At 39.2% G+C, this 13,405-nt stretch overlaps 1 protein-coding gene across 1 annotated transcript in view; it reads right to left on the bottom strand.

Annotated features, from left to right (window-relative positions):
- The window catches only part of fto (fat mass and obesity associated), a 173,152-nt gene that overhangs the window by 84,232 nt on the left and 75,515 nt on the right, over nt 1-13,405 (bottom strand). Inside the window, exon 8 of the mRNA XM_015382694.1 lies at nt 8,086-8,210. Within this exon, the coding sequence (XP_015238180.1) occupies nt 8,086-8,210 (125 nt within the window). The remainder of the gene's footprint in view (nt 1-8,085; nt 8,211-13,405) is intronic.

The raw sequence follows: 13,405 nt of genomic DNA, 5'->3' as shown, positions 1-13,405 counted from the left end.
TACTCCAGAGTGTTGTTCAGCATGGGGGTGAGTAGAAAATGAAGGCTAATCATGTTTTGGGTGTACTATTCCTTTAAGACTTTAAGTCATTAAAAAGTATAAAGGAAAGAAAACAAGTTATACAACAGCTAAAAACTACAGATACACCAAGAAATCACTGGCAGAGTCAGATGTCATCTTTGACCGACCTTGATCTGTAATAGAGTGGTCAGAATCTAAGAAATATCCAATAGTCAATGAACACACCATACAGAGATCACACTATATGTATTCTAATCTATGTTCCAATCTTGGGTGGGGTAGTTGTTTTTGTAGGGATGCAGACAAAAATAGAGCATCAGAGGCATATTTTGAAAATAAAAATATAGCAGTTCCTAAAAAATAATGTTTACTATAAAGATTTAATAATAAAAAAAAGTGACAATTTATCTTTTATTTGATCCAAAATCAAGAAAAACTCTCTGTCATCTATAACCTCTGAAAAGAAATAAAAATGAGGTAAAATGTGTCTATATGTCAGATGAGCCAAATTCTGTAAAAAAAATAAATACATAAAGAATTAAAGAAATGTTTATACTTATTTACTGTACCAAGAAATTAAGGTTAAAGATTAAGTATGAAATGTGTCTTTTTGTCTTATTCAAAGCAAAACCTGGTTGCCTGATTTAATATTAAAAAACTGGATAATAACAAAAATCTGAAATCATCCTTATTTGCAGCTGTTTTCTCACTATCAAACATATTTTTAGGGTCCCATATGAACACATCTCCTACCAATCTAAGAAGTAAAATGAATTATATCACAAATAAAAGGGACATATTATTCTTAAACTGTGTGACGTGTTACCAACCAGGTCCTCTCATTGTACTGTAAGCTGACGCACACACCCTGAGCTGTCCAACTGTTTCCGACGCCAAAGGTCAATGGCTGCTTTCACTCCTGCCATCCAGAACCTATAGATGGGTGGCTGGGGTTTGCCAAGTCAAGCACAAACCCTGCTTTAGGTCATAAACACCTCCGCCTGTCTCCATTTCTTTTTCTTTCTCTCCCACAGAGGTGAGTTTGGGTTTGCACTCTGTTAATCTTTCACTTCAGGTCGGCTCGCTTTTACACTGAGCCACGGGAGAACAGAGGCGGAGAATGAAAGAAGGGTAGTAAACGACAAAGAGTGGATAAAAGAGCAGGAAGAAAAAGCCATAGAGAGGGCCAGATGGGCACCTTCACAGTCCATTTATCAAACCCAATGTGGCCCTCCTCTCCCCTCCCTGCTGCTCTCATGTCCTAAACCCCCATGTAATTCTGTAATGATTTTCATTATCATATAATGACCTTACAAAGCCTACAGCAGTTTGCGTGGTCAGTACAAAACCCGCAGCTGTTCACTTCAGTGTTTGCTTGCCCACTGTGACAAAGCTTTTTGCACTGCTGTTTTTTTTAAGCCAATTCTAGGTTCTGTACGGTCAGCAAAGGTTATCCCATCCAGAATTGCTTAAAGGAAGCAACCATATTAGCATCAAGACTAAAAAAAAACAAACACACTACAGTTAAAAAACAAACAACAGAAAAAAAAAAAGCACAACTGGGATCGCATAAATATGAAACACAATCTATGAATTTTTCAAATGTAAAACGTTGCTGATCCCAAAGGGATGTGCCATTTCCTATCCTAATAGGAGCCGTTCCCTTGAGGTGACGTCTTTCTCCTCAATCTGTGCTTCCTGTGTGGCATGCTGAACCGCTGGGCTGCGGCACAGTCACCCACCCACATAATAATCCATCTATTTCCAGGGTACTCTGGGGGCATTAACCGAAGGGACACGGAGGGCAGCATCTATCAAAGAATTTGCCGTATGCATCGGGAAAACCCAGTTACCAGAAAAGCTCATAAGAATAAAAAAGCTCTCATAACTTTGTTGGCTCCGAGTGAATGAATGGACCACTTCCACTCTCATGGGGCGCAAAGACATCACTCACTCTGAGGGCCTATAAGTCACTGGTGAAGAACTACTGGTCACCACATCCAATTTCTTTTCCTTTCTTTTCTGCTTCCTAAAAAAATGCAGCGGATGGAAAAATATATAAAAAAAATGAACAGTAAACATGTACTGCTTCCAAAATGGTTACCATTCTTCAACACAAACGGATATGCTGAGAAAAATCTATGGAAACAAAGAGAGAAAAAAAAAAGATGCTGAAATCTTATAATGATGCACAAGAAGAAAGTTTTATACAAAAATGGTATGAAAACATCCGATTGAATGGATTTAAAAAATCTCACTTTGTGTTTTGCACACTGTAAACTGAAATGTATATTTGTGACTGAGATGTTATGTGCCTGACAAATGATATAGTCTGGAATAAGATGTTTTAAGTTGAAAATATCTTTTTACATGTGATTTTCCTTTATATGTTTTCTGTGTTTGTTATTAGGCTGAGCAAAGCTGCAAGTTCTCTATTTGCAGAATGTTTTTATTGTGATTTATTTCTCATTTATAAAAGGAAGATCCCTGAAGCATACCACAAGCATGAAGCTGTTGTATAGCTCTGTAGCTCCTCCAGAGTTTCTCTCATTAGCGTTCAGACTGTCTCTGTGTGGCTGTGGACAGCCCTATTTTGGTAGATTTACAGCTATACCAAAATCTTTCCATTGTCCAATACGGAACTGACCAGTGCTATGGCACATGTTTACAGTTTTAGGTATTATTCAATGATCTTATCCTGTTTGAACTTTTCTACGGATTTCTAACTAAGCTAACTGCTGTAGACCTTTGTTTCTGCAAAACTGCACTGCAAAAATGATCTCAAAATGAGTAAAAATTTCTTAAATTAAGGGTATTTACCCTTAATTTGAGCAGTTAACTAAGATGATTTGCCAATGGAATTAGTATTTTTTACAATTAAAATAAGGTATCTAGATAAAATGCACTTGAAACAAGACAATGCAATTGTTTTTTTTTCTTATTTTAAGTGTAAATTGTCTTGTTCCATTGGCAAAGTGTCTCACTTAAATCCTTAATTCAAGAAAAAAATGCACTTATTTTAAGGAGAAATTACTTATTTAGATTTCATTTATTTGCAGTGTGTTTGTTCACAGAGCCTCCAACAATCCTCTGAGGCCTTGGCAGAATGATTGCGTTCATGCCGGGATTGAAAAATACACAAAAATAATCTAGTAACTACATAGGTAAGGTTTTGAAGGTTGTCGGCTGCCCTGGTTTTCCTTTAGGAATAAACAAGCATTAAAAACTGTATAAATAAATAAAAAAAACATAAAAAATGGAATAAACAAGCATAGTTGTATAAATATTCACATCATATTTGGACAGTTTAATCTGACAGTGTCATTTTCCTTCTACTCCATAAGCTAGAGTTTTTGCTCATCTTTTGGCCCAAAGAAACCGTAACACAAACCTTAACCCCTAAAAAGGTAACGTTTAATCAGCACCAGTGCATCTCACTTAACATAGCGCATAGCCATCTGGTTAGGTTAGCACAAATGCTATCTGTTGACAACCACTTGACAGGACGACCCCTGTTTTTTATAAGAGGATAGTGAAGGCTGAGAACAAACACTGAAAATGCTTAAAGGGAGGAGAGGGTATCAGAAAAAGCCAGAGTTCAAACACATTGTGCATGAGTCACCCCCCCCAACCAAAACTAATCTCATCAGTCTTCCACCGCCGATAGGGTAAACGTCCGTCTGTCCCGCAGACGAGCACTGAGCATTTCCTGTCCTGCTCTGTGATGTCCGCTGTCTGGATCTTAGATTCTAGAGTTAGAAACAGTCAGTAGGTGGTAACAGCGCTTTGTGGGTGGCGGGGGTCATGGTGCTGATGGTAGGATGGTTTCTAGCTTTCAGCACATGCAGTTGGAATGCACTATCAGAGGAGGACCCTCATCAGAGCTGTGAGGCTCTGGGCGTCGACACAGCAGAGTAAGGTGTGTGAAAACAGGCTGTTTACAAGGCTCATCTGGATAGGATGGAGCAAAGGGTCACATAGAGGGGACGGCTTAGCAAAAAAAGGAGCAACATGGAAAAAATAGAACACAGAGATGGGACCGTACGCAGCCTCTGGAAAATTTGAATTTTGACCAACAAAAAACAGCTCAAAGTGATGAAGTGAAATGAAAATGATAAATGGCCCAAGTGCCAATGATCCAACACTGCTGTTTGTTTTCAACCTCTTGCCTCTAAAGAAACCTATAAAAAAAAAATCAGTTTTTAAAAGAAAAGACATAAAAGTTTACAAGTCATATAGAAAAGACAGGAAACATGTGCAAGAAGCTCTTTAAACTGGGCTTGTTGCTACATGGAAAATGTATATGATGCAAATATCCACCTGAAACACACCATCCCCAAACGCAAAACATTGTGGTGACATCATCATGCCATGGGGATTCTTTAATGTTGCAAAAGAAGCTGGTGATAAAGGTTGGTAAGATGAATATCATCATGAGCATCATCCCACTAAATACATAGCGAGTTAGCAGCTACTTATCAACTGTGACTCCAAATTGGCTTCTTGACATAAATATATTAGCCAAACTCTTTATATACACTACTTTATGAAGCCTTGACCCAAAAAACGGTTTACTAAAAGAACAGTCATATTGGTTGTTACATGTGGATCTGTCTTTAGTTAAATTAACAAACATTTTTTTAGTCCAAGGAAGGGTTGGGTTATGCTTGGCGCATGTTCAGACCGCACTGAAGATGTCTGTCACAACATCTGCAGCTTTTATACTCAGACAGAGGGGGTATCTATGGGCTAAATTACATGATCACTAGATGTTTCCCTCGCTGGTAGGAGTATGGAGCTAGATCAGTCTTAATTTTCACAAATACACATATGCGATTCATACATGCACAGAACGATTCACACAAGATCCACACGTGGACAGAACAAGATTCACCAAAGCATTTATGGTTCATAAACAATTATAAATTAAATTTGAAGGTACCAGTGGTCTTTAACTTCACTGCATTTGTTTATGGATTTTTGAGACTGCCCTGACGTGCCTCGATACACAAATGCATTTTTTTAAACAGGGATAGTTTGCAACCAATCACAAAGCTATAAGCCAATCACAAAAAAGTACTCCACGTAGGAGGACCCCCAGATCCCACATCCTTCGTATCCGCACCGCTCTGCCTAGCTCACGTATTTTGTGCTGAGCACTTGTATACTCATTTTAATCGATAAGAGTAGTTCGACATCCACCGTAACTCCTTCGAACGTCACTGTCCATGTACATCTTCTCCGTCCTTCACCTTCAAAATAAGAAGCCGACCTATTTCTAGCTCCACTCCGAGCATAATTCTTATATATATTCCCAACAACTAAGACCCTTTATTTAAATTATTGGTACTTCAACATAACAGGAAGCAGATTTCTCATCTCCAATCAAAATATTTTACACCGGGAGGCTTAAAAGTTTAATCAAATCAAATCCTTCCAGGAGCTCCTCTCACAACTTCAAAAGAAAATTCTTATTGCAGGCTTGGGTGAAGAGATGCTGAGTTTGGAGATAGAGAACAAACCAATTTTGTATTATTATTGTATTATTACAAAGATCCACAATGAAAAGAAAATGTTTGGGCAGAATTATGTGTGATTGATGCTGATGGTGAGATTTAACAATGTCATATTAGATGAAGCGTCTATTACTGCATGTTTTTCTCATATGAATTAAATAATCATATAGAGCATGCTCTCCTCGAGCTCCAAGGAAGTGGGAGCGGAGGAAGACGGGAGGAGCTGTGGAGACTGTAGGCTCTGCTTTGCGCAGACGGTCTGGAATGGACTTTGGCAGAGAAGAGGATGTGGGATCTAGGGGTAATTCATCTCACGTGAAGCACTGTCTTGTGATTGGCTTACCATCCCTGCTTAAAAAATACATTTGTGCATCAATGGTCGTCAGGGCAGTTTAAAGAAATCCACACACAAATGCAGTGAAGTTTAAAGACCACAGATTTTTCGTAATTTCATTTATAATTTTTACGGAGAAGAAATACTTTGGTGAATCGTGTTCTGTGCATGTGTGGATCTTGTGTGCTTGCGTGAATTGTGCTTTGCGTATGTGGATCCTGTACTGTTTGTGTGTGGATTTTTTTGCACTTATGTAAATCGTTTTGTGCATGTGTGGATCTTGTCCTGTACATTTATGAATCACATATGTGTATTTGTGAAAATTGAGACCGATCTAACTACATATAGGACCTGTTGTTTTATTCGCCATGTTTTTCTGCAACAATCTTTCTGTGTGGTTACAAATTTTGTGGTACATGTATTTGAAAGGCCCAGTCAGATCCAGACCTCAATCCAACTGAGAACTTTTGTACAACTAATGTCCACAAACACTTTAGTTACTAAATATGCCCACAAAGAGGGTAGAGGGTGAGTGAGAAAATGAACAGCTAAAATAATACTGTGGGGCATGCATGGGGCCCTTCCTTATCTAAATGAATGGCCAGCACTCTAATCCCTTTGCTTTCTGGTTTTATCAGCAGGGAAGGAAGTGAGTGGTCCTATCTGAGACATACGTGTGGCTGTGATAGCTGCCAGGCCTGAGCGCCACGAAACACACGGCGACCACGCCTAGGAATTCACACTAAGCTCTTCAGAAGGAACCTTTGATAAATCAACCTGGAACTGATGGGATTTTTTTCTGATGATGATGTAATACGATGATCACAGATGAATGTGTGTGAACTAAACAGAATTACTCACTACAGGATGAACTGGGCTGCGTGTTTTGTTTCTTCTTAAGCACTCAATTATTTTTTTTTAAATAAAAATTGCGTCAGTTATTGGGAACTGAATGCCTAAAAGAATACTCACATTCTGGGTTTTGACTATTGTTGCCTCAAGTAATGTGTTTACTTGAGGCAAACCAGAGCAAAACAAACTTAAAATTTCAAAGCACCAGTACTTAGATTAATTCTTTTTTGGTTGTGCGTCATGATGCTTAGGAATTGGGGTATTCACATCAGAGTTCAGGCCAATTTATTTCAGTGCATTCTTGTGTTCTGGTTATCATTGTTGTTATCATTGTCACACTGTTCTCTTGTGTTTTCTTCATATATTTTTTTCATATTTTTGTCCTCAGTTTATGATTTTAAACATTAAATTGTCAATATACGATATATAATACACAGTAACAAGATTCTGAACATGTTTTTAAAAGAAAAGTCTGGTTGGACAATTGGAAAGGTAAGGTAACTCATTTATTTTTCACTTTTACCCAAAGTATTACAACATCCAAATGCAATGCACGTCAGTTTAACTATAGCTCTAATAATTTTCAATGGTGAAGTCCTCACAAAATCTTAAATAATTGTTGTTGATTGCAGATGTTTCTAGTAGCTCCCATTGACTTTGCCTGTAAAGTGGGGAGAATGGCACTAGGCTTATCGTACCTTGACGTCACTGCTGGAAGATGTCATGAGTGAGATGTTACTATATTTGGGCAAAAATGGCCGCTCCAAGACTCAGTGATCCTGACGAAAAATTGTTTAAATTTTTTTACTGATTACACTGACTTCATTAAATCACGGCGAACATATTAGTTTAAGTATAGATAGTGACCCATTGGTTATTCCTTCCTGACCGGTCTTTTCCTTTAATGCCAGCAATACAATTTAAGATAGGATCTAAACCAATCGATTTTTGAAATTTGAATCAATACTCAGCGTTACTAACAAGCAATATCGTCATGATTTTATTTGCTTTAACTATAAAGTATACAAAGGAAAATGGAAACCTTTCACATTTTTTTACATTTTAGGCCTATTTTTGATCAACCGATTTCTATTCATCAATCCATAGAAAGATCTACTCTAGATAATGAATCAGCAGATTTTTTTTACAGGGTTCTTATATTATAAGGAGTCCATGCAACCTTTCCATGTGCCAATCCTAGAAAATTTCTGTCTTTCCCACATGGAATTTGACTGTTTCCTGGTCGGACACTTATATTTGTGAATGATGTTCTACGTCAATACTTAGACAGGGCTGTTTACCTTTCTAAACCTTTGCTTAGAGAAAAGAGTCGGGGATAAAAATTGAGGTACACGGTCTTACCTGTCTCTCCATGTCTGCCTCTGCTGGTGCCTGTCTGTCAGAGCAGACAGCAGCGTTTCTGCCATCTCTCGCCTTCCTTCCTCCTCTTGGCCTTCCTCCTCCACTGTAGCCAGGAAAAGCATGGTCTGAGAATAAAAAGACATAAGAAAATAAATGATTAAGCAGTCTCATAATGAGCAGCAGTCTCAAAGTAAAACAAAGGACACATAAATAAGGTCTTACATCCAATAAAAAAAGGAGCTATCTGTGTTTAATTAATATCACCCAGGATGATTAAATGCATGGAATTAGGTAGAAAGACAACCTGAAGTGATTGGAAGAACCCTTGAGCTTCTATTCTCAGAGTAGAATTACACAGCTTGAAGCTGAGACTCAATTATAACATCCTCGGGACGCCAGCATACAGTAAGTCTAGTATAAAGTCAGTTTCACATCAGAGGATGGGCAAATTACACCCAATATTAGAGTGTGAGTCAATTAATCGCGTCCTGCACAGCGCGGTGTAATGTGTGAGTATCCCCCTGTTGAACATGAATTACAGGCCAGCTTAGAGTATGACGTGGCACATCACTGCTAATCAGAGACATCCTGGCAAACCTTCGCCTCTGAGTCTTCCGCAGCCTCTAAGCTGGTAGAGAGGGAGTCAAACGAAAAAGGATCTGGCAGCCCAAATTAAATGCAGCGCTGTCAGCTGCAGTCAAATCCCTCTTCCTCTTTACCCGTCACACATTTTCTCCCTCTCTGAATATCCTTAAATGCCTCCCCCCTCAGCAGAACCTCTGAGAAGTGATGGATCTGTAACTGTGACTGACTCTGACGCCTTGTTAAGAACAGTCTCTTCCTGTCACATCCACCAGTCAAGCATGTTCATTTCTTCCCATTAACCATGACTCCCCTTCCCAGTCATCCAACCTACCTTTCAAAAAAACTACAATATGAGAGAACCTTCATTTCTTTCTCGTCACCTTTTTTTAATCCTTTTCTGACAATCTACCTGTCTGTCTTAATTCATGTGACTATGGCTTTGATTGTCTGCGTGCGTGTTTCCAAAGGAGACGGGTAATATGCTTACTTCCCTGTGCACCCCGCAGGACAGGTGTCAAAACACGTAGCGGTGTGTGAATGATTACACCCGACTCGGAGGAGACACCAAAGATTACAGTGACCAGGAGGAGGCAGGGCCGGCTGTACTCCCTCTGCAAACTGTGTTGTTCGCTTTGGATCAAACTCTGTCCTCCTAGGATGAGTGACGTGCTGAGAAAGTACCGCAAAGTGCATTCAGACTGTATCACAGCCCCAGCTGGTAGACATCAAATTTCCGTGCTGCCTTTGTAACGCCCCATCAGCGTTTACCTTGGAACGCGGCGGAGCAGAGCAGAGTGATTCGCTGTTGATATGAAACCTGCTCTGTTGTGATTCAGAGCATGTTTCAACTCATTTCAAAGTTAACTTACCAACAAGATGTATGAAAAGAAAAGGAAGGATTAGAAAAAATACAGCAGGTAGAAGGTGGGGTATAGGATTTCTATAAAAACAGCGGCAAGGGATGGTTCCAACCAAGGTTCTGTCATGATCCAGTATAAAGATAAAATGTCACTTCTTCAATAACTGACTGTGTGTACACTTCTGAACAGTGCTGAAAAAAAGTTTTACTACCCTCAACTTTTTTCTATATTGCTACCAAAGATTAACAGAGTTTCCGAAAATCATTAAAAATCATTAAAAGTCACGAACTTATTTTTTGAATTAAGGCCTTAATTGGCATTAAAATGCATTAAATGTGATTATTGTGGCATTTATAATGCTTTAAAAAAAAGTTTATAAAAACAATTTTGTCAGATATATTATATTGCGATATATTTGCGCAGAATTGCTGCTGGTTGATCGTAAAGCCATACAGTATGTTCGGAAGAGAAGCTCAAGGCGGAGAAAAATCTAGAGAATGGGGAAAATGCAAATTTCAATGAATTTTGCTGAAAAAAAAGCAATTCGTGACATGGCTGCAGCCTGTTGACGGTTACTTTTTAATGGCATTAAAATGATTTCTAAGAGCATTAAAAAGCATTAAATTAGAGTTACTCATTCCTGTATAAACTCTGATTAAGATCTGCTGTTGATCTCAGGATCTGCAGGAATCCGCTGTCATTCAATTATTTGATGTCCATCCATTTGTCAGAACACCCCGGATGATTTATTTTAATAACTTTAAAAATAATCAAAAAGATTCCTATTTTTCAGGAATTTAACTCAGTCTCTTATATCTAACAGTTTGTTGAGTCTTTGGAAATGTTGATATTTATAGCTGACAGCTAATGCTAAAAATTAAATGTCCAAGAAGCAGTCACATCCCAAAAAAGTGCTTCAGCCAAACATTTTGATTAAAAAAAATGAGTAAAAGGAAAAAGGGCTAAAGGCACCAACAACAACAGCTCTAGGCTTGAGAGTATTTTGTAGCCACAAATGAATTGGGAATCTCCGGGAAAAATAAAAAAATATTTTGTACTCCCTATATTAACCTCCTCCTGCAAAAGATGTAACTGCTGTCAATGGTCTAAAGTTTTCGTTTTAGATGGAAGTAATTTTGCCTATTGTTTGGGAATCAAAGCATAGGAGCCTTCAAGACGAATAATCCATTATGCTTGAGATCCTTTGTGAAATTTCTAGCATCAAAGAAGTGTTAGGGAGCCATGTTGTCTGCTGGTTTAAGGTCAAAGCAATTGTCTGCTGTTAACGGAGAAGACAGTCGTTGAGTAAAGGAGGCTTTTTAGGCCTGGATGACAATGGATCATAAGGCAGTTAAGTGACCAAACAAAAAAAACTAATATATTCCCTTTTAAATAATCAAGAACTGCAAAGAAAATCATATAAATATTTCATTCTATGCAAACTATCTCGTTGATCACTTTAGACTACAGCGAAGAACTACATGCCAATGCTATTTTTCTAGTTTTTTTTCCCCTTATATCTCATTGCTTTTTTTTTTGTATCTGATTCTGTCTGGTTGTTTGCAGCAGAGCGCCCTCTCACTGAAACCTTGTGCATGTGTGGCTGCATGGCCAATCATGTGCACATATGATCTTCTGTTTAAAGCAGAGTGCTGAGAGAGGCCTTCAGGTTTAGCCCCAGGCTGATCCCCAGGCCATTCAGGAACCCCACTGCTTGTTTACTGGTCAAGCTCGGCTTTTGCCAGACCTCAGTCCTTTATCGTTTGGCTTATGTTAGCACAAATCAGCCCCTTTTTTACTTCTATTTACCCCTCGATGACAGTAGCTGTCCTCACGGTTCACCTCTATGAGCCCAGTGCTGACCACAGATGTCCCACTGACCCTGGCCACGTCCTGAGGTGAAACAGAGGACACGGGGAACCTGCGTACATCTCTTTCTGCTTCCCAGACCCCCAAATTCAGCTCAGTCTATTTTACAACACGATCGGCATAAACATTTCCGTCCCTCCGCAGAGGCAGGATAGGTAAACAAACACACAGGCAAGCTAAGGTGGTGTTTTCGTTCGTGGAGAGAGCTAGAGTGATGATAGCGTTCCAAGTGGAGGCTGGCTGGAGGGCAGCCTGGGGCAGCTCACTAACACCTCGAGTCAGGACTGTATCTTAACACCAACAAGCATCTGTCTATTCGATCACATTTCTATCCTATAACAATGTGTCACTCATTCAACACGGAATAACACAATGGGAAGATTGTTGCTGCACACAGTGCAACATGATGTAAAGCTTCACAGAATAGCTGTCTCTGATTACACAATGGCCAAGTACCTTTGAAGGTATTGATGTTTGGAAAAAGATTCCTGCAGCACTAAAAGTTAGCACTCCACAAAACTTAGGTCCTCTCTGACTATCAGAATGTTTTAAAAACTTATCAACACCCGACTGAATGCTTAAGATGATGCCATGTGAGACCAAAGGTACCAGAGGAGATTTTTTAGGCCAGAATTGACCAACATAATAACAGATGAGTAACTAAAAATGAGGTAAACACTAAAAAAATCCAGGGTTTTGGATTTCATACAATGTTGCATCCAGAGAACGTTTGTGTATCTAAAGCTGCAGTTCTACACATGTATTCCACTGCAACTTCAGAAAGACGCAGCCAAAGAGGATTCCAGAAAATTTTGGGGGGGCGGCCTAGTGGTTAGGGCATAGGGCTTTGAATCCTGAGGTTGTGAGTTTGATCCCCCACTACCACAGACTGCCACTCTGGGTCCCTGAGCAAGACTTGCTCCCTGGGCGCCACACAATGGCAGCTCAGGGCTCGTTAAGGGGATGGGTTAAATGCAGAGAAGTAATTTCCCTCTGGGATTATAGAAAATCAAAAAAAATAAATAAATAAAACTGCTGCCATTTTTTACCTCAAACATTTATGGACGCAAAGACTGTTTTAGGTCATGCCAGATTTTGGCCAAAAGATATTCCAATGTTTTTTTTTTTTTTCTATTCAAAAGGAGGGCATGTTAGCAAACTTTAGATATTAGCCTTGCTGCTTCAGTTTCAGTTTAAGTCACAAACTGACGGCAATCTGTTCTTATTTACGAGAGGGAAGAACAATTACAGTTCCATTATACCTAGTATGCCACGCACCTGCAAACTCAACATGATGTTGTTTTAAGAAATGGTGATTGTTGTTGGACTTATCCAACTCTTGGATAAATATCTATACATCTATTTAAGCATCTTAATTTACTTTAAAATCATTGTTTCATCCGTCCAATTAAATTCAGTTTATCTATATAGAGCCAAATCACAACAAATCATCTCTGAGGAATATCAACCAGATCATCCAGTCAGATTGGTTCAAAGTTTTCTATTTAAGGAAAACCAGCTGACTGCATCGACTCATTGACTCGACAGCAATCCCTCACACCAAGCCGGCTTGTAGCGACAGTGGAGAGGAAAACCCCCTTTTAACAGGAAGAAACCTCAAGCAGAACCAGGCTCAGTGTGAGCAGCTATCTGCTGAGGCCGACTGGGGTTCAACGAGACAGAAGCAGACAAACAGAAAAAAGCGGAGATACAAAAGGTAACTGTCATCCTGCTTCACAGGTGGCCTCGTCCAGGTGGATGAGCTCCAAGCCAATTCTGCTAGTCACAGTAAAATAAACAGAACTACACTGAAAGCAGGCCAAGCTCCAACATCTATAAAGCAAGGTTAAAGGAATAGTACACCCAAAACATGATTAGCCTTCATTTTCTACTCACCCCCATGCTGAACAACACCCTGGAGTACTTTTTTGATATCTCAAATGCATCTGGAGATCTGGGAGGCTTCTTGCTGTCTGCTGACATTCAAATAATGGAGGTCTATGGTG

Source organism: Cyprinodon variegatus, unplaced genomic scaffold (genome assembly GCF_000732505.1).
Source record: "Cyprinodon variegatus isolate N-32 unplaced genomic scaffold, C_variegatus-1.0 Scaffold263, whole genome shotgun sequence".
NCBI classification, from domain to species: domain Eukaryota; kingdom Metazoa; phylum Chordata; class Actinopteri; order Cyprinodontiformes; family Cyprinodontidae; genus Cyprinodon; species Cyprinodon variegatus.
The sequence above is the reverse complement of the archived record's forward strand: the minus strand, read 5'-3'. Positions and strand labels throughout refer to the sequence as shown.